At 42.6% G+C, this 20,782-nt stretch overlaps 1 protein-coding gene across 1 annotated transcript in view; it reads right to left on the bottom strand.

Annotated features, from left to right (window-relative positions):
- TRIM55 (tripartite motif containing 55) overlaps positions 1–20,782 on the bottom strand; it is a 214,016-nt gene that overhangs the window by 148,190 nt on the left and 45,044 nt on the right. Inside the window, exon 3 of the mRNA XM_073631744.1 lies at positions 18,550–18,715. Within this exon, the coding sequence (XP_073487845.1) occupies positions 18,550–18,715 (166 nt within the window). The remainder of the gene's footprint in view (positions 1–18,549; positions 18,716–20,782) is intronic.

The following is a 20,782-nucleotide window of genomic DNA, read 5'->3' as shown; positions in this document are numbered from 1 at the left end:
TCATTTTGCTGCCCCCCCTGGCTCCACCTCTGACTCCACCCCCTTTTCCCTGCCCATGTAAACCCCACCTTTTTAATGAAGCGTCCATCAAATGCAGCCTACCAGTGCCCATCAAATGCATCCTCACCAGCACCCATCAATGCAGACTACCAGTGCCCATCAATGAATGTTTGCTTGCTTCCATTTATTTGGGAGTTGGGACACAGACACAGTCCTCCGCCGCTGATGCGCCTCTGACACAATGTGCGAATGGAGCGGCAGCTGTCTGCTGATGCTGAGACTTAGTTGCTTGTTGCAGGGAGAAGAGAGTAGGAACACCAGTGGCCGGGCGCCCTAGGCAGCAGGGCGCCCTAGGCGGCTGCGTAGTTTGCCTAGTGATAGCACCGGCCCTGACTATCAAATGGATTGTTCCCAGCAGTTACTTCTAAAAACTAGGATCCATACCCAGATGCAAAAGAAAATACAGAAAGCCTTCTGCCTTCTTCATTAAGGTGATACAGTAATAGGCTGTGTGATCACAACTGTTAAAGAGATATTTAGTTTTGTATGTATGGTATGCTTACATTATGCCAAGGTCTTTATGTAATCAGAGCATAGATAGCCATTACTGTTACTAAGAAAGTAACAAAATGGAGTGGGATAGTGTGGTCACTAAATCAGGTGATTTTTACAGTAATGTAGATTGATGTATACAAAATATGACCTTCAATTGTTGTAGTGATCTGTGCTTATCATTGGTTATCTGCAAGCCTTAAATCTGCACAATCCACCTCAAAATTGGTAGGTTACATTTCTAATTTCTAACACACATTACTATGGTATTTTTTTTCATTTTAGATGGATCAGGGAATGTCAGCTCATTTTGCTATGTGTCCAACACATAATATTTCTCTTCACTTCCTGTCCTGTAAACACAACAGGAAATGAGAGGAAATTTACCCCCCTTCATGACCATGCCATTTTTTGCGATACGGTCCTGCGTTATTTTAACTGACAATTGCGTGGACATGCAACGCTGTACCCAAATAAAATTCATTACCTATAAACAAAAAAAGAGCTACAATTTTGAAAAAAAAAAACAATATTTTTTTCTTTTTGCTATAATAAATATTCCCAAAAATGTTTTTATAAAACAAATTTCTTCATCAGTTTAAGCCAATATATATACTTCTACATATCTTTGGTAAAAAAAAGTCGCAATAAGCTTATATTGATTGGTTTGCACAAAAGTTATAGCATCTACAAACTATGGGAAAGATCTATGGCATTTTTATGGCATTTTTATTATTTATTTATTTTTGGTACTATTAACCACTTCAGCCCCGGAAGGATTTACCCCCTTCCTGACCAGAGCACTTTTTACAATTCGGCACTGCGTCGCTTTAACTGCTAATTGCGCGGTCATGCAATGCTCTACCCAAACGAAATTTGCGTCCTTTTCTTCCCACAAATAGAGCTTTCTTTTGATGGTATTTGATCACCTCTGCCGTTTTTATTTTTTGCGCTATAAACGGAAAAAGACTGAAAATTTTGAAAAAAAATGATATTTTCTACTTTTTGTTATAAAAAAAATCCAATAAACTAAATTTTAGTCATACATTTAGGCCAAAATGTATTCGGCCACATGTCTTTGGTAAAAAAAATGTCAATAAGCGTATATTTATTGGTTTGCGCAAAAGTTATAGCGTCTACAAACTAGGGTACATTTTCTGGAATTTACACAGCTTTTAGTTTATGACTGCCTATGTCATTTCTTGAGGTGCTAAAATGGCAGGGCAGTACAAACCCCCCCCAAATGACCCCATTTTGGAAAGTAGACACCCCAAGGAAATTGCTGAGAGGCATGTTGAGCCCATTGAATATTTTTTTTTTTTGTCCCAAGTGATTGAATAATGACAAAAAAAAAAAAAAAAAAAAAAATTTACAAAAAGTTGTCACTAAATGATATATTGCTCACATAGGCCATGGGCATATGTGAAATTGCACCCCAAAATACATTCAGCTGCTTCTCCTGAGTACGGGGATACCACATGTGTGGCACTTTTTGGGAGCCTAGCCGCGTACGGGGCCCCGAAAACCCAGCACCACCTTCAGGATTTCTAAGGGCATACATTTTTGATTTCACTCCTCACTACCTATCACAGTTTTGAAGGCCATAAAATGCCAAGATGGCACAACCCCCCCCCAAATGACCCCATTTTGGAAAGTAGACACCCCAAGCTATTTGCTGAGAGGCATGGTGAGTATTTTGCAGCTCTCATTTGTTTTTGAAAATGAAGAAAGACCAGAAAAAATTTTTTTTTTTTTTCTTTTTTCAATTTTCAAAACCTTGTGACAAAAAGTGAGGTCTGCAAAATACTCACTATACCTCTCAGCAAATAGCTTGGGGTGTCTACTTTCCAAAATTGGGTCATTTGGGGGGGTTTTGTGCCACCTGGGCTTTCCATGGCCTCCGAAACTGTGATAGGCAGTGAAGAGTGAAATCAAAAATTTACGGCCTTAGAAAGCCTGAAGGCGGTTCTTGGTTTTCGGGGTCCCGTACGCGGCTAGGCTCCCAAAAAGTCCCACACATGTGGTATCCCCGTACTCAGGAGAAGCAACAGAATTTATTTTGGGGTGTAATTTCACAAATCCCCATGGCATGTTTGAGCAATATAACATTTAGTGACAACTTTGTGCAAAAAGAAAAAAAAAAAAAAAAATTTGTCTCTTTCCCGCAACTTGTGTCACAATATAAAATATTCCATGGACTCGACATGCCTCTCAGCAAATAGCTTGGGGTGTCTACTTTCCAAAATGGGGTCATTTGGGGGGGTTTGAACTGTCCTGGCATTTTATGCACAACATTTAGAAGCTTACGTCACACATCACCCACTCTTCTAACCACTTGAAGACAAAGCCCTTTCTGACACTTTTTGATTACATGAAAAAATTATTTTTTTTTGCAAGAAAATTACTTTGAACCCCCAAACATTATATATTATTTTAAAGCAAATGCCCTACAGATTAAAATGGTGGGTGTTTCATTTTTTTTTTTCACACAGTAATTGCGCAGCGATTTTTCAAACGCATTTTTTGTGGAAAAAACACACTTTTTTAAATTTTAATGCACTAAAACACACTATATTGCCCAAATGTTTGATGAAATAAAAAAGATGATCTTAGGCCGAGTACATGGATACCAAACATGACATGCTTTACAATTGCGCACAAACGTGCAGTGGCAACAAAATTGATACATTTTTAAAAGCCTTTAAAAGCCTTTACAGGTTACCACTTTAGATTTACAGAGGAGGTCTACTGCTAAAATTACTGCCCTCGATCTGACCTTCGCGGTGATACCTCACATGCATGGTGCAATTGCTGTTTACATTTGACGCCAGACCGACGCTTGCGTTCGCCTTAGCGCGAGAGCAGGGGGGACAGGGGTGCTTTTTTTTTTTTTTTTTTTTTCTTTATTATTTTTTTGCTTTTTTATCTTATTTTTAAACTGTTCCTTTCATATTTTTTTTTAAATCATTTTTATTGTTATCTCAGGGAATGTAAATATCCCCTATGATAGCAATAGGTAGTGACAGGTACTCTTTTTTGAAAAAATTGGGGTCTATTAGACCCTAGAATTCTCCTCTGCCCTCAAAGCATCTGACCACACCAAGATCGGTGTGATAAAATGCTTTCCCAATTTCCCAATGGCGCTGTTTACATCCGGCGAAATCTAAGTCCTAAAATGCTCGTAGCTTCCGGTTTCTTAGGCCATAGAGATGTTTGGAGCCACTCTGGTCTCTGATCAGCTCTATGGTCAGCTGGCTGAATCACCGGCTGCATTCTCAGGTTCCCTGTTGAGACAGGAGAGCCAGAGAAAAACACGGAAGACGGTGGGGGGGGGGGGGCATTCCCTCCCACTGCTTGTAAAAGCAGTCTAGAGGCTAATTAGCTGCTAGGATTGCTTTTACATGAAAGCCGACCGCTGGCTGAAAAGAATGATACCAAGATGATACCTAAACCTGCAGGCATCATTCTGGTATAACCACTCAAAGTCGTGAATGGCGTACCTGAAGACAAAAAAATGGTTAACAATAAAGCACAGTAAACGGTAAAGTATAAAAAATTGCATACCTGAAAAGCAAACATGATAAAACATAATAACAATAAAACATTGCAGAATAGAATACAGTAAAAAAGAGCAGAACACCAGAGAGAGAATAGAGAGAGAGAGAACAATAAAACGACAACTATTTTTTTTTATTTTTGTTTGTGTTTTTTTTTTTTTTTACACTTTTTTTTTGTAACTGTAACTTTTATAACTGTAACCGGTTCCAGGTTCGGGTCTCTCAAAATGCGATGGCATCTTGGGAGACCCTGTGAAAGTGTGCCTAGTCTGTGCAATGCTGTACCCTACGCTAATACTCAACTAGTGAATGGTAGCGTTCAAAACATTCACCAATGCAAAGACCAGGATTATCAGGACAGGAGGGACAATAATAGCGGGTGTCACGTCTATATCCGCGCTTGCTGCAGACACATCTTTTTTGGGGGGGGTTCGTTGGGTAGGGGTACTCGGGAGGACATATAAATGCCTCTCATGCAGCCGACTGCATTTGGTTGGGGATGTGAATGGGGGAAATACGGGCGCTGCAGAAGTGGTGGGTTCCCAATTAGGATTGGCGAATGCAGCAGGAAGGGCATTATGGGCACGACGGGCCTGTGTTTGTCTTTTTGGTGGCAGGGGGACACTACTTGTGCTTGCCACCTCACCAGCTTGAACTGCACTTATGGGACTCGCCACGTCACCAAGTGTTACTGCAGTGCTGGTATGACTACGACCGGGGTGTACTAGGCCGCTGGCGCTTGCCAGTTCACCAAAACGCTACAAAAAAAAGTGACAGTGATCGATCGATACTGCACTTGGGTGGGCTGGGCTGGGCCGGGCGGAGGGGCAAAACGCAGGTGCTAGCAGGTATCTGGGCTGATCCCACTAACACTGCGTTTTTGGGAACCCTAAACTGCTGGGGACGCTAGTATAGATCTGATCGGATCAGATATTGATCCGATCAGATACTATACCACTAAGGGAGGTGTACGGTGCGTGCGTGGGTGTTAGTGGTACTGGCGCTAATCTGACGCTGCTTGGGGCTGGTGCTTGCCAGTTCACCAAAATGCTACCAAAAAAACTGTTAGCGATCGCAGGGATCAGGCCTGACTCTGCGAACGCTGCAGTTATGCGTTTAGTGTTTTGTAAGTGACAGTGATCGATCGATACTGCACTTGGGTGGGCTGGGCGGAGGGGCAAAACGCAGGTGCTAGCAGGTATCTGGGCTGATCCCGCTAACACTGCGTTTTTGGGAACCCTAAACTGCTGGGGACGCTAGTATAGATCTGATCGGATCAGATATTGATGCGTTCAGATACTATACCACTAAGGGAGGTGTACGGTGCGTGTACGGTGCGTGCGTGGGTGTTCGCGGTACTGGCGCTAATCTGACGCTTCCTGGGGCGATGCATATCACCGCCGGGCGATCAGGGGGCTAAACCTTTATTCGGTAATAAACGGCGGGTGCCCTGACACTAAAAAAAATAAACGAACTAACCAGCGTCACCCGTAACAGTTATACGGTGATCAGTGGTGAAAGGGTTAACTAGGGGGCAATCAAGGGGTTAAAACATTTATTAGGTAGTATATGGGGGTCCCTGTCGCTATAAAACGCTGACAGCGAACCTAAATATTTACGTTCCTAACTAGCGTCACCAGCGACACTAATACAGCGATCAGAAAAATGATCGCTTAGCGACACTGATGACAGGGGGTGATCAAGGGGTTAAAACTTTATTAGGGGGGGTTAGGGGGGTACCCTAGACCTACAGGGGGCTAATACTAACTGTCCTACCACTGCTAACTGTCACAAACTGACACTATGCAGTAATCAGGAAAAAAACAAAACAAAACAAAAAAACCTGCTTGGTGTCAGTTTGTGACGGGGGGGGTGATTGGGGGGGGATCGGGGGGCGATCGGGGGGGGATCGGGGGTGTTTAGTGTGCCTGGCATGTTCTACTGTGTTGTGTGTGTGTGTTGGTGCACTTACATGTCTTCTCTCCTCGGTGCTGGAACGGAAACTGGCCAGCCGAGGAGAGATGACATCACATCCTCTGCCTCTGTGTACTATACAGAGGCAGGGGATGTTTCTCATTGGCTGGGAGCGATCGCGAGGGGGGGGCCACGATCGGATGGCCTCCCCCTCGTCTCTCAACTCTCCCAGCCAAACGCCGACCGCCGATGGCACCGGGGGGGGGGTCCGATCGGACCCCCCGCCCGCGGGAAGGCAATCACGTACCAGGTACGTGATTTTGCCTGCCCGTGCCGCTCTGCTCACGTATATATGCGTGAGGCGGTCGGCAAGTGGTTAATGGCGGTGATGTGCAATTTTTAGCGGTACTGCGACATTGCGACAGACAGATCGGACACTTCTGACACATTTTTGAGACCAGTGACATTTAAACAGCGACAGTGCTATAAATATGCTGGCGGGGAAGGGGTTAACTGGCAGGGAAGGGGTTAATACTAGGGGGCGATCAAGGGGTTAAATGTGTGTTCCCTCAGTGTGTTCTAATTGTATGGGGATAGGACTGACTAGGGGAGGAGACATATCGTTGTTCCTACTTACTAGGAACAAACTAAATGCCTCCTCTCCCCTGTCAACACAGGGATTTGTGGGTTTACACACACACACACATCCCCGTGCCTGGCTCTCATGCACACAATCGTGTGTGGCCGGTGGTGATCACGACCACCAGCCACGCGCATCGGGTCCCCCAATGCACAGCTCTTAAAGGGAACCCCGAATATGTACGGGATTTCGTGCAGCGGTGCAATTGCCGCAGTAAATGTGCTGGGAACCGGTTAACTAAGCCAATCTTAGATTATCAAAAATAATTATTGTTTGTATTGTTATTACAATTCTGACATTATAAAACCAAAGTGCTGTGACCATAGATCACCTTTAAATACATATTTATGTTTTGCACATTTAGTAAATGCTGCACTATTACAGCTATCTATATAGATGTCTACTTTGTATCACATTATTGCTGTTTTATAACCCCAAAAAAAAAAAGAAAACAACTTGAATATTTGTAGACCTTATTTTATAGATAATGGATATGTCTCAGTGCTAGATAAATAGTGACAGGACATCTTATTCTGAAACAACTTTACAAGTTCATTCTTGAATAGCTCTGTAGTTATAGTTAGGTATTTATATATACACTCATACAAAAAGTAATTACTAAAGCCTTTGGCTTTCATCTCTTCTGAGGGAAAGAGTAGAATCCACCAAAGATTAACATAAAAGGAATGAAGGTATCGCACAGTAAAAAGGGGTAATCATCTCTTCAGAAGGTGCTGTATTGTGTTCCTAGTCATCCTTATAGTCTGAATGAAATCATTGCTAAAGGGTACCAATTAAATATAATTATGTCATTATATATATGGTAACATCTCTGCAATAACATATTAATTGAAATTAATGTGTTATTGAAAGAGGGCACCTGAGGCATAATACACGCATGTACATGAATGGCACATACAAACTGAAACATTAAGTATTATGCTGTAAATGGGTTCTAATATGGTCCAAGTCCCGATAAACAGAAAATGAATTTAAAGGCTAAGTTCACATTTTCAATAAAGTGAACTAAGCAGTCAAGGAGCCTCAGTAGGTTAAAATACACTGTATAGTTTAGAAAAATATTGTTTAATTTAACTGCCATATCTCCAGGCCATTTGCAAGACCCCAAAGCCTGGCCTGCATTCCCAAAGCTAGATAGTTGCTAGGACTTGGCCTAAGCTGAGAGCTTGCCTCTATCATCAAAGGAGCGAGCACTCTGCCCAGTTCAAAATGCGCAGTGTGATCTCTTTCCCCCTGCCACAGTGACACTGAGCTCAGCCTCAGCTATTACAGGGGAAAGAGAGTGCACTGTGTATGCACAGGTTTTAAATTAGGGAGAGTGCTACCACTGATGCACTTCACCCCGAAATGGGTTTAGTCCTATTCTACTGAAGTCAGTTGAGTGGAGAGGAACTCCCTGAAGCCAGCACTTGGTCTGAGACCAAAGTAACATATGAGGGCTTTGACAGGTGCTAGTCTTGGGCTTTCAACAGTAGGGAGAGCACTCAACTTGGGGGCATTTACTCAATGTCTCCCACATTCTAGCACCTAAATAGAAAGAGGAATGTGAACATTACGGGAGCTTTTTGGACAGTCTTTGGGCGTGCCACAAATGGCTAGAAGTATGGCAATTACATTAAATAATATTTTTCTGAAATAGCTCAATTTCAGTTTGTGTGGATGACACTAAAATAAGCATTGCAATAACTTCACATCAGGATATAGAAATTTTACAGGAAGACCTTAAAAAATAATGTGGTGGGCAACTACATGCCAAATCAGTTGAGAAATGTAAAGAAATTAAAAGTGATGCACTTGGGGTCTAAAAATTTAAATGCACACTACTCACTAGGGGCAAAACCTCTGAGGGAATCAAGCATGGAGAAAGATCTGGGTGTCCTTGTAGAAGACAGACTGAGCAATAGCATGAAATGTCAAGCTGCAGCAAGCAAAGCCAGCAGGCTATTAGCTTGCACAAAAAAGGATTTTACTCCAGTGATCAAACGCTAATCCTGCCACTTTATAAAAAAAACTCTGGTTCAGCTACAACTGGAGTATTCTGTCCAGTTCTGGTCCTCAATCCTCAGAAGGTTTGTGCTGTAGCCGGAGAGAGTCCAGAGAAGGGCAACAAAATTAATAAAGGGTCTGGAGGACTTCAATTACGAGGAACGACTAAAAGCCCCAAATGTTATTCTCCCTGGAGAAGAGACGCTTGAGAAGAGATATGATAGCGGTATACAAATACCTCAATGGTGATCACAGCGTAGGAAAAAAAAGTTTCAGTCTCAGGGAGTGTAAGAGGACATGGGGCCACACAATGAGATTGAAGGAGAAGCTGTTTAACCTTAAGCTGCGTAGGGGTTTTTTCACTGTCAGGGTGATAAGGATGTGGAACTCTCTTCCACAATTGGTGTCAGCACGGAGTATTGATATTTTTAAAAGATTCTTGGATGTGCATCTTAGTGAACACAACATACAGGGATATAAGAAATGATTATCGACACTGACACACGTACACCTGCACAGGGTGAACTGGATGGACTATTGTCCTTATTCAACCTTACCTACTTGAAACTATCGAACTATGGACGTTGTGTTTTAAGCTATTAGGGACCCTTGACTGTATAGTTCATTTTATTGAAAAGCCTTTAATAAAACTTTTAAGTTTCTATAAAGACATTTAGAATGTAGAATCTAGAATACCAGTCAAATTAAAGAAGGCATATGCATCTTTATTTTTTATTTTTTTCATTATGTTTTGGATAAAGTAGGGAGAAATTAGAACCTCGGTCAGGATTTTATAGCTATCTTTGTCTGCACTGGAGAAAGTGTATATCTCCTCACTTCCTTTCATTGAAATAGGAAATTAGGAAATGTGCTCAAAGTGAGGGGAAATCCTACCTTGAGTAGTTGTCACTGGAATTAATCTCTCCATAAAGAGATTTTCCCACTTTTGCTGTAACAGTGGCAAATCTAAATAAAGCTGACCGTACATGGGTCATTTTTTTTAACAAATCGATCTAAAGATTGACCTCTGTCAAACAGAATGGCCAAACACAGATCAACATTCAGCCTGTTCCTGCTGAACCAGCTGAACTTCAATCTGTCTATGGCCAGCTTAACATTTTAGATATCCATTTACTTTCTGTCCTCAGGAGAGCAGTCTTCCAGGCTAACAGGGACTGGGGACACAGAGAGCAATTAGACATTCATAAGGTTCCAGCATTAATCCTAGCAAATAAACCTAACTTTAGATATCTTTAAAAATATATTTTTTTAGGGGAAAAAGTCTTATGCCCCGTACGCACGAGCAGAATTCGGTCGGAAAAACCATCCAAGATTTTTCAGATGGAATTCTGCTCAAGCTTGGCTTGCATACACGCGGTCACACAAAAGTTCTCTGAACTTTCGACCGTCAAGAACGCGGTGATGTACAACACTACGACGAGTCAGGAAAATGAAGTTTCCATCAGCTGTCAGGTGCTGCCATGCCATTGCGAGTAAGGAAATCTGGCAGTGTAGCCTTGCGGCTTCACGCCGGGAACCCTACTGCACATGCGCGAGGCCCCACTCCTCTCTCCTACTGGCCCAGCAACAGGGGGAGGAGGAGGGAGGAAGTGGGAGCCCCGCGGTGACGTCATGGGTCACGGCGCGGATTACCGGAAGTGGGAACAGGATACCTGTCAAAGACAGGTATCCTGTCCCCCCTCCACCCGAAAGGTGCCAATTGTGACACCGGAGGGGGAGAGGAGACAAATGAGCGGAAGTTTCACTTTTGGGTGGAACTCCGCTTTAAAAACAACTAGTCACAATATTGGAAAAAAAAATCATCTACATGGGCTTGCAGGTACTGTGAAATTTTTCCTTACACCCCCCCATCTCACATGTCTCTGTCGATTGCCCATCAACTAATAGGGAAGGGCAGATTGGTAGAAGAATAAGGCTGCACTTAACTTTACAAGTTGAAGTTAAAATTTTTACTACAAAACACATTTCAGGACTATAGGAGAGAGTTATAAAGTATATGTCTGTACAGCAGATGCAAATAGGTACAGGCATACCCCACTTTTAAGTACACAATGGGGTTTATTTACTAAAGCTGGAAAGTGCAAAATCAGGCTCACTGCTGCGTAGAAACCAATGAGCTTCTAACCCCAGCTTGTTCAATTAAGCTTTGGTAATAAAACCTGGAAGCTCCACAGAGCGATATAAGAAGATGAATGGACATCGTGGGACATTTTTATTTTTTTATTTTTTAATAAAGGATTTGTCCTAAGCTGTGTCTTGTTTTTTTGTGAAATGGTAGGGGTACATTTGTACCCCGTTACCATTTCACACAGGGGGGAGGCCGGGATCTGGGGGTCCCCTTGTTAAAGGGGGCTTCCAGATTCCGGTAAGCCCCCCCGCGGCCTGCCTGGTTGCGTGCTTGGATAAGGGTCTGGTATGGATTTTGGGGGGACCCCTATGCCTTTTTTTTTAAATTTTGGTGCAGGGTTCCCCTGTAGGGTCTGAAGGGTCTGGTATGGATTTTGGGGGAGACCCCAACGCCATTTTGTAAAAGAATTTGGGGCAGGGTTGTCCTAATTTCCATATCAGACTTGAAGGGCCTGGTATGGATTTTAGGGGGACCCCCACGCAAATTTTTTTAAAAATTTCGGTTCGGGGTTCCCCCTAATATTCATACCAGACCCAAAGGGCCTGGTAATGGACTAGGGAGGGGGATCCCACGTTCTTTTTTTCAATGAGTTTTATTTATATTGCTGAGACCTGACAATTCATTACAGCCGCGATCAGTTTTAAATGACAATTTTTCCTTTAGAAATGTCATTTTGCTGTGGTACTGTTCTAAACACGGGAAAATGCGCCACTTTACAGGCATACTATAGACACCCACCAGGCATGATACTTAAAGGAATACTTCATTTTTATTGTTTCACTTTAAGCATTAAAAAAATCACTGCTCCCGAAAAAACATGCGTTTTTAAAAAAATTTTTGCATTGATACATGTCCCCTGGGGCAGGTCCCCAAACACTTTTTATGATAATAACTTGCATATAAGCCTCTAAAATGAGCACTTTTGATTATTCATGTTCGTGTCCCATAGACTTTACCGGTCTCCGTGTGTTCTGCTAATTTTTTGCCTGTTCGCATTTTCTGCTGCGAACCGAACAGGAGGGTGTTCGGCTCATCCCTTGTGATTATCCTCATAAACAGCATCCCTCACAATAAAGTCCAGGGTAGCTCTGGTGGCACATGCAAATGGCTGGAAGATGCAAGGCCCAAGGACAAAGGGCTACTCGACTGGAACTGTAGTATTTTGGAAGCAATCAAAGAGGGTCTCTACACAGTGGCTCGGTCTTCTTGAGGAGCTGGGTGCCTGGCTGCCTGGTTCTGACAGTGCAGGCCCTCACACCTGGCTGCAGATCACTTTCCCAGCTACCTCTGCCTCATCAGTAGTGGCCTCTCTGCTACTGATCATAGTGTATTACTGAGCAAAAAAATTGCATCTTTGCAATACAAGCACATTTCTTCATTGTTTTTAAGTACTGAAAGTACAGAAAAATACCTGTTGATCCTGCCAGAAACCCAGGGAGCTCCTAACTTCCTGTGGTGAGCTGACAATGCTGTGATGAAAACACCCAAAAAATGTTGCCAGCACTGACCAGTTCTCTACTGCTGGTCTGAAGAACACCTTCCTACTTGTTTCATCTTCTTAAAATAGGGTGTAGGTGTGCTGTAGTCCAGTAGAGAAGAGTGATAGAACTGCTTGAAATTTACGGCAGAGGCAGAATTGTCAGTTCACTACAGAGAGTTAGGAATTTACTGAATTTCCACTTGCCGACCGCCTAATGCAGATATACTGTGGCAGAATGGCACGGGCAGGCAAAATCACGTATCTGGTACATGATCTGCTTCCTGCGGGCGGGGGGCGCATCGCGCTCCCCTGGTGCCCGAGGCGGTTGGCATCGTTAGAGGAGTGATCAATGCTGAGGGGGAGGCCACTCATTCGTGGCCACCCCCTTGCAATCGCTCCCAACGAATGAAAATCTTCCTCTGCTGCTGTAATGTAAACAGCGTCAGAGGAATTGATGTCACCTCTCCTCGCGTCGGTCTTTTTTGTTCCGGCGCCGAGGAGAGAAGGCATCCAAGTAAGTGCACCAACACTACACTAACAGTAAAATACACTAGGCAGACTTTTCACCCCCGATCACCCCCCTGTACCCCCGTCACAGTGACACCAATAGCAGTTTTTTTTTTTTTTTACTGATTATTGCATTGTTGTCAGTTTGTGACAGTTATAAGTGGTAGGGCAGTTAGTGTTAGGCCCCCTTTAGGTCTAGGGAACCCCCTAACCCCCCCTAATAAAGGTTTAACCCCATGATCACCCCCCGTCGCCAGTGTCACTAAGCGATCATTTTTCTGATCGCTGTATTAGTGTCACTGGTGACGCTAGTTAGGGAGATAAGTATTTAGGTTTGCCGTCAGCGTTTTATTGCGTCAGGGACCCCCATATACTACCTAGTAAAGGTTTTAACCCCTTGATTGCCCCCTAGTTAACCCTTTCGCCAGTGATCACCGTATAACTGTTACGGGTGCCGTTGGTTAGTTTGTTTATTTTTTATAGCGTCAGGGCACCCGCCGTTTATTACCTAATAAAGGTTTAACCCCTTGATCGCCCAGCGGGTGATACAAGTTAGGTTTTAGGGTCAGATAGGGTCTGCGTCGCCCCAGGCAGCGTCAGGTTAGTGCCAGTAGCGCTAACACCCACGCACGCAGCATACACTTCCCTTAGTGGTATAGTATCTGAACGGATCAATATCTGATCTGATCAGATCTATACTAGCGTCCCCAGCAGTTTAGGGTTCCCAAAAATGCAGTGTTAGCGGGATCAGCCCAGATACCTGCTAGCACCTGCATTTTGCCCCTCGACCCAGCCCTGCCCCGCCCACCCAAGTGCAGTATCGATCGATCACTGTCACTTACAAAACACTAAACACATAACTGCAGTGTTTGCAGAGTCAGGCCTGATCCCTGCGATCGCTAACAGTTTTTATGGTAGCGTTTGAATCAGTCAGGAGCTTTTTTACCTGTGAGTCTCACTACTCTACCACTAAATTTAGAGCCCAAAATGGCAAATCGAAGGTACAGTAGTGAAGAGGCCTACACGTTTCTGAGCATGACAGATAGTGAAGAGGAAGTCACTCATCTGTCAGATTCAGGCTCAGAATATGATCCTGTAGACGACAGTGGCTCCATGACAGATAGCTCTGACGACGCAGTTGTGGTCCCTGCCAAAGTCACGCGTACCCGACCCCAATCTTCTTCTGCTGTTGTTGAGGTGCAGGAACCGCAGGTACCTCATATGGAGCAGAGCAGTACTAGCGCCACTATTCCTTCTGGTGAACTGACAAGCACCAGCGGCCTAGTACACCCCGGTCATAGTCAAACCAGCACTGCAGTAACACTTGGTGACGTGGCGAGTCCCATAAGAGCAGTTCAAGCTGGTGAGGTGGCAAGCACAAGTAGTGTCCCGCTGCCACCAACAAGAAGAAGAAAAAGAAGAAGACAAACACAGGCCCATCGTACCCATAGTGCCCTTCCTGCTGCATTCGCCAATCCTAATTGGGAACCCACCACTTCTGCAGCACCCGTACTTCCCCCATTCACATCCCCAACCAAATGCAGTCGGCTGCATGAGAGGCATTTTCTTTATGTCCTCCCGAGTACCCCTACCCAACGACCCCCCCAAAAAATATGTCGTGTCTACAGCAAGCGCTACCATACACTAGTTGAGTATTAGCGTAAGGTACAGCATTGCACAGACTAGACACACTTTCACAGGGTCTCCCAAGATGCCATTGCATTTTGAGAGACCCGAACCTGGAACTGGTTACAGTTATAAAAGTTACAGTTACAAAAAAAAGGGTAAAAAAAAAAAAGTAAAAAAACAAAAAAATATATAAAATAAAAGAAACAAAAATAGTTGTCGTTTTATTGTTCTCTCTCTCTATTCTCTCTCTATTGTTCTGTTCTTTTTTACTGTATTCTATTCTGCAATGTTTTATTGTTATTATGTTTTATCCTGTTTGCTTTTCAGGTATGTCATTTTTTATACTTTACTGTTTACTGTGTTTTATTGTTAACCATTTTTTGTTTTCAGGTACGCCATTCAGCTGCAGCGCAGATTTATTTATCTTGACAGCATTTGCTCCCACGATACATAAAGCCATGATTCTAGCGCTGTCGGAGGTGATATATGCTGAAGCATGGGGGCAGCAGGGGCGGAGGAGCGATTTGCTCCTAACTTTTGGGGCGGATGCCCCCATGCTTCGGCATATATAAATGGTGCATGTATGCCCATCATTAGAACTGGGTGGATGAAGGGAGGTATTCTAATGGTGGGCATACCCACCAATCAATCTCTTTTTTTCGTTCAGCCCACAGGCTGCATAAAAATAGATACAATATATGCCCAACAAGGACCAGCAACCTACTGGTATGTTGCTGAACTTTGAGTGGTTATAACAGAATGATGCCTGCAGGTTTAGGTATCATCTTGGTATCATTCTTTCAGCCAGCAGTCGGCTTTCATGTAAAAGCAATCCTAGTGGCTAATTAGCCTCTAGACTGCTTTTACAAGCAGTGGGAGGGAATGTCCCCCCCCACCGTCTTCCATGTTTTTCTCTGGCTCTCCTGTCCCAACAGGGAACCTGAGAATGCAGCCGGTGATTCGGCCAGCTGACCATAGAGCTGATCAGAGACCAGAATGGCTCCAATCACCTCTATGGCCTAAGAAAGCGGAAGCTACGAGCATTTGATGACTTAGATTTCGCCGGATGTAAACAGCGCCATTGGGAAATTGGGAAAGCATTTTATCACACTGATCTTGGTGTGGTCAGATGCTTTGAGGGCAGAGGAGAGATCTAGGGTCTAATAGACCCCATTTTTTTCAAAAAAGAGTACCTGTCACTACCTATTGCTATCATAGGGGATATTTACATTCACTGACATAACAATAAAAATGATTAAAAAAAAATGAAAGAAAGAGTTTTAAAAATAAGATAAAAAAAAAAAAAAAGAAAGAAAAAAAAAAAAAGCACCCCTGTCCCCCCCTGCTCTCGCGCAAAGGCGGACGCAAGCGTTGGTCTGGCGTCAAATGTAAACAGCAATTGCACCATGCATGTGAGTTATCACCGCGAAGGTCAGATTGAGGGTAGTAATTTTAGCAGTAGACCTCCTCTGTAAATCTAAAGTGGTAACCTGTAAAGGCTTTTAAAGGCTTTTAAAAATGTATTTATTTTGTCGCCACTGCACGTTTGTGCGCAATTTTAAAGCATGTCGTGTTTGGTATCCATGTACTCGGCCTAAGATCATCTTTTTTATTTCATCAAACATTTGAGCAATATAGTGTGTTTTGCGTTTGAAAAATCACTGCGCAAATACTGTGTGAAAAAAAAAATGAAACACCCACCATTTTAATCTGTAGGGCCTTTGCTATAAAAAAAATGTAATGTTTGGGGGTTCAAAGTAATTTTCTTTCAAAAAAAAATATTTTTTCATGTAAACAAATAGTGTCAGAAAGGGCTTTGTCTTCAAGTGGTTAGAAGAGTGGGTGATGTGTGACATAAGCTTCTAAATGTTGTGCATAAAATGCCAGGACAGTTAAAAAAAACCCCAAATGACCCCATTTTGGAAAGTAGACACCCCAAGCTATTTGCTGAGAGGCATGTCAAGTCCATGGAATATTTTAAATCGTGACACAAGTTGCGGGAAAAAGACAATTTTTTTTTTTTTTTTTTGCACAAAGTTGTCACTAAATGATAGATTGCTCAAACATGCCATGGGCATATGTGGAATTACACCCCAAAATACATTCTGTTGCTTCTCCTGAGTACGGGGATACCACATGTGTGAGACTTTTTGGGTACCTAGCTGCGTACGGGACCCCGTAAACCAAGCACCGCCTTCAGGCATTCTAAGGAAGTAAATTTTTGATTTCACTCTTCACTGCCTATCACAGTTTCGGTGGCCATGGAATGCCCAGATGGCACAAACCCCCCACAAATGACCCCATTTTGGAAAGTAGACACCCCAAGCTATTTGCTGAGAGGTATGGCGAGTATTTTGCAGACCTCACTTTTTGTCACAAAGTTTTGAAAATTGAAAAAAGAAAAAAAATACATTTTTCTTTTCTTTCTTCATTTTCAAAAACAAATGAGAGCTGCAAAATACTCACCATGCCTCTCAGCAAATAGCTTGGGGTGTCTACTTTCCAAAATGGGGTAATTTGGGGGGGGGGGGTTGAGCCATCTTGGCATTTTATGGCCTTCGAAACTGTGATAGGTAGTGAGGAGTGAAATCAAAAATTTACGCCCTTAGAAATCCTGAAGGCGGTGATTGGTTTTCGGGGCCCCGTACACAGCTAGGCTCCCGAAAAGTCCCACACATGTGGTATCCCCATACTCAGGAGAAGCAGCAGAATGTATTTTGGGATATAATTTCACATATGCCCATGGAATGTATGAGCAATATATCATTTAGTGACAACTTTGTGCAAAAAAAAAAGTTTGTCATTTTCCCGCAACTTGTGGCAAAATATAAAATATTCCATGGACTCAACATGCCTCTCAGCAAATAGCTTGGGATGTCTACTTTCCAAAATGGGGTCATTTGGGGGGTTTTGAACTGTCCTGGTATTTTATGGCCTTCAAAACTGTGATAGGTAGTGAGGAGTAAAATCAAAAATTTACCCCCTTAGAAATCCTGAAGGCGATGCTTGGTTTTCGGGGGCCCCGTACGCAGCTAGGCTCCCAAAAAGTCCCACACATGTGGTATCGCCATACTCAGGAGAATCAGCAGAATGTATTTTGGGGTGCAATTCCACATATGCCAATGGCCTGTGTGAGCAATATATCATTTAGTGACAAGTTTTTGTAAATTTTTTTTTTGTCATTATTCAATCACTTGGGACAAAAAAAATAATATTCAATGGGCTCAACAGGCCTCTCAGCAATTTCCTTGGGGTGTCTACTTTCCAAAATGGGGTCATTTAGGGGGGGGGGTTGTACTGCCCTGCCATTTTAGCACCTCAAGAATTGAGATAGGCTGTCATACACTAAAAGCTGTGTAAATTCCAGAAAATGTACCCTAGTTTGTAGTCGCTATAACTTTTGAGCAAACCAATAAATATACGCTTATTGACATTTTTTTTTACCAAAGACATGTGGCTGAATACATTTTGGCCTAAATGTATGACTAAAATTGAGTTTATTGGATTTTTTTTATAACAAAAAGTAGAAAATATCATTTTTTTTCAAAATGTTCGGTCTTTTTCCATTTATAGTGCAAAAAATAAAAACCGCAGAGATGATCAAATACAATCAAAAGAAAGCTCAATTTGTGGGAACAAAAGGACACAAATTTCGTTTGGGTACAGCATTGCATGACCGCGCAATTAGCAGTTAAAGCGACGCAGTGCCAAATTGTAAAAAGTGCTCTGGTCGGGAAGGGCGTAATTCCTTTCCGGGGCTGAAGTGGTTAAAGAACCAAAACACAGGAAAATGTACATGTATTGCAGATAATATTTTATTTTGCCCAGTGCTTGAATGAGTAATTTAGTAATTCTAGCATGTTCCAGAAGGAGTGCTGTGTCTGAAAATTTTTATTGCTAGTGGGAACAACGGTGGTTTCCAGTGCTGCAATATTTTACCACGTAACAAGAATTACGGTAAACATCATACTGCAGATATAACATACATAAAAATGGTCTCCTTTCCATTACATACTTGGCCCACTTTTAGCCTATTTAGTGTGATATTGCATACAATCATAAAATAATACAGTTAAACCACTTTTGATAGAAATTAGCAAAATAGAAAACTTACCTTTTGGCCCTGAAACACCTGAGCAAGTGGAGCAACCTCGCAGTTTTTATGAGCTCCAAATACTTTGCACATGGAGCATGTGGGCACTTCACAGTTCAGACAGTATATGTTAATTTTTTCATCTTCATGCTCTTCACAGATTGGTTGATTGGACTTCCTTTCAGGTCTGTGAGAAAAAAAAATCACAGCATATGTCAGCGAATTACAGCATATGACGCATTTATAGATTTAAAGAATATGAATGCCTCTTTAGGATACATGTACACTCTATTGATTTACATGAGAATCTATAAAAATTAAGAAAATGGGTTTGGATTAAAATTTAAGGTGACTCTTTTTATTCCCCAGTCAATTATGAAAATCAAATATTGGCATGCATATACAGTGCCTTGCAAAATTATTCACTCCCCTTGACATTTTTTGTGTTTTGTTGCTTCACAACCTGGAATTAACATGGATTGTTTGAAGATTTGCATCATTTAATTTACAGAACATGCCCACAACTTTGAAGATTTTTTTTTTTTTATTGTGAAGCAAACATCAGGACAAAATAACAGAATAAGTCAATGTGCATAACTATTCACCCCCTAAAGTCAATACTTTATAGAGCCACCTTTTGCGGCTATCACAGCTCCAAGTCACTTTGAATAAGTCTCTATGAGCTTGCCACATCTTACCACTGGGATTTTTGCCCATTCCTCCTTTCAAAACTGCTCCAGCTGCTTCAAGTTGGATGGTTTGTGCTTGTGAACAGCAATCTTTAGGTCTGACCACAGATTTTATATTGGAATGAGGTCTGGGCTTTGACCAGGCCATTCCAACACATTTACATATTTCCCCTTAAACCACTCAAGTGTTGCTTTAGCAGTGTGTTTGGGGTCATTGTCCTGCTGGAGGGTGAACCTCCATCTTAGCCTCAAATCACACACAGAGTGGTACAGGTTTTGCCCTAGAATATCCCTGTATTTAGCACCATCCATCTTTCTCTCACCTCTGACCAGTTTCCCAGTCCCGACTGCTAAAAAACATCCCCAAAGCATGATGCTGCCACCACCATGTTTCACTGTGGGGATGGTGTTCTTTGGGTGATGGGATGTGTTGGGTTTGCGCCAGACATAGCGTTTTCTTTGATGGCCAAAAAGTTAAATTTTAGTCTCATCAAACCAGACCACCTTCCTCCATACATTTTGGGAGTCTCCCTCATGTCTTTTTGCAAACTCAAAATGTGCCATTTTGTTGAAAGTAATGGCATTCTTCTGGCCACTCTGCCATAAAGCCCAACTCTATGGAGCATACGGCTTATTGTCGTCCTATGTACAGATACTCCAGGCTCTGCTGTGGAACTCAGCAGCTCCTCCAGGGTTACTTTAGGTCTCTGTGCTGCCTCTCTGATTAATGCCCTCCCTGCCCGGTCCTTGAGTTTTGGTGTGCGGCTGTCTCTTGGCAGGTTTGCTGTTGTGCCATGTTCTTTCCATCTGGTTATGATAGATTTGATGGTGCTCCTAGGGATCATCAAAGGTTTGCATATTTTTTATAACCTAACCCTGACTTGTACTTCTCAACAACATTGTCCCTTACTTGTTTGGAGAGTTCCTTGGTCTTCATGGTAGTGTTTGGCTAGTGGTGCCTCTTGCTTAGGTGTTGCAGCCTCTGGGGCCTTTCAAAGAGGTGTGTATATGTAATGACAGATCATGTGACACTTAGATTGCACACAGGTGGACATCATTTCACTAATTATGTGACTTCTGAAGGTAATTGGTTGCACCAGAGCTTTTTATGGGCTTCATAACAAAGGGGGTAAATACATACGCACATGCCAATTATCAGTTTTTTATTTCTGGAAAATTGTTTTATGTATATATTCTTCTAATTTTACTTCACCAACTTAGACTATTGTGTTCTGATCCATCACATATAATTCAGATTAAAAAAACAGTGAACTAAAGGCTGTAATGTAACAAAATAGGTAAAAAGCCTGAATACTTTTGCAAGGCACTCTAGCAAGCACAGCCTACCTGCTTAACACTTCAGTTTTTTGTCAAAGTATTGCTTTGTACAAGTCCACCCATGTCCCTTTGGTCAGTAATTTGGTGATCTGAGAAACCCTGCTTGTGATGTAGACTAACTATTCCCAAACACACCGTCTGCAGCCTCCCTATTGTCTCTTACAAATAGAAAGTCTGATATAAATGTAGCTGGGTGCTGCCATCGGCTGTGTGCCGCTCTCCTTCAC

This window comes from Aquarana catesbeiana, linkage group LG05, assembly GCF_042186555.1.
Source record: "Aquarana catesbeiana isolate 2022-GZ linkage group LG05, ASM4218655v1, whole genome shotgun sequence".
Classification (NCBI taxonomy): Eukaryota; Metazoa; Chordata; class Amphibia; order Anura; family Ranidae; genus Aquarana; species Aquarana catesbeiana.
The sequence above is the reverse complement of the archived record's forward strand: the minus strand, read 5'-3'. Positions and strand labels throughout refer to the sequence as shown.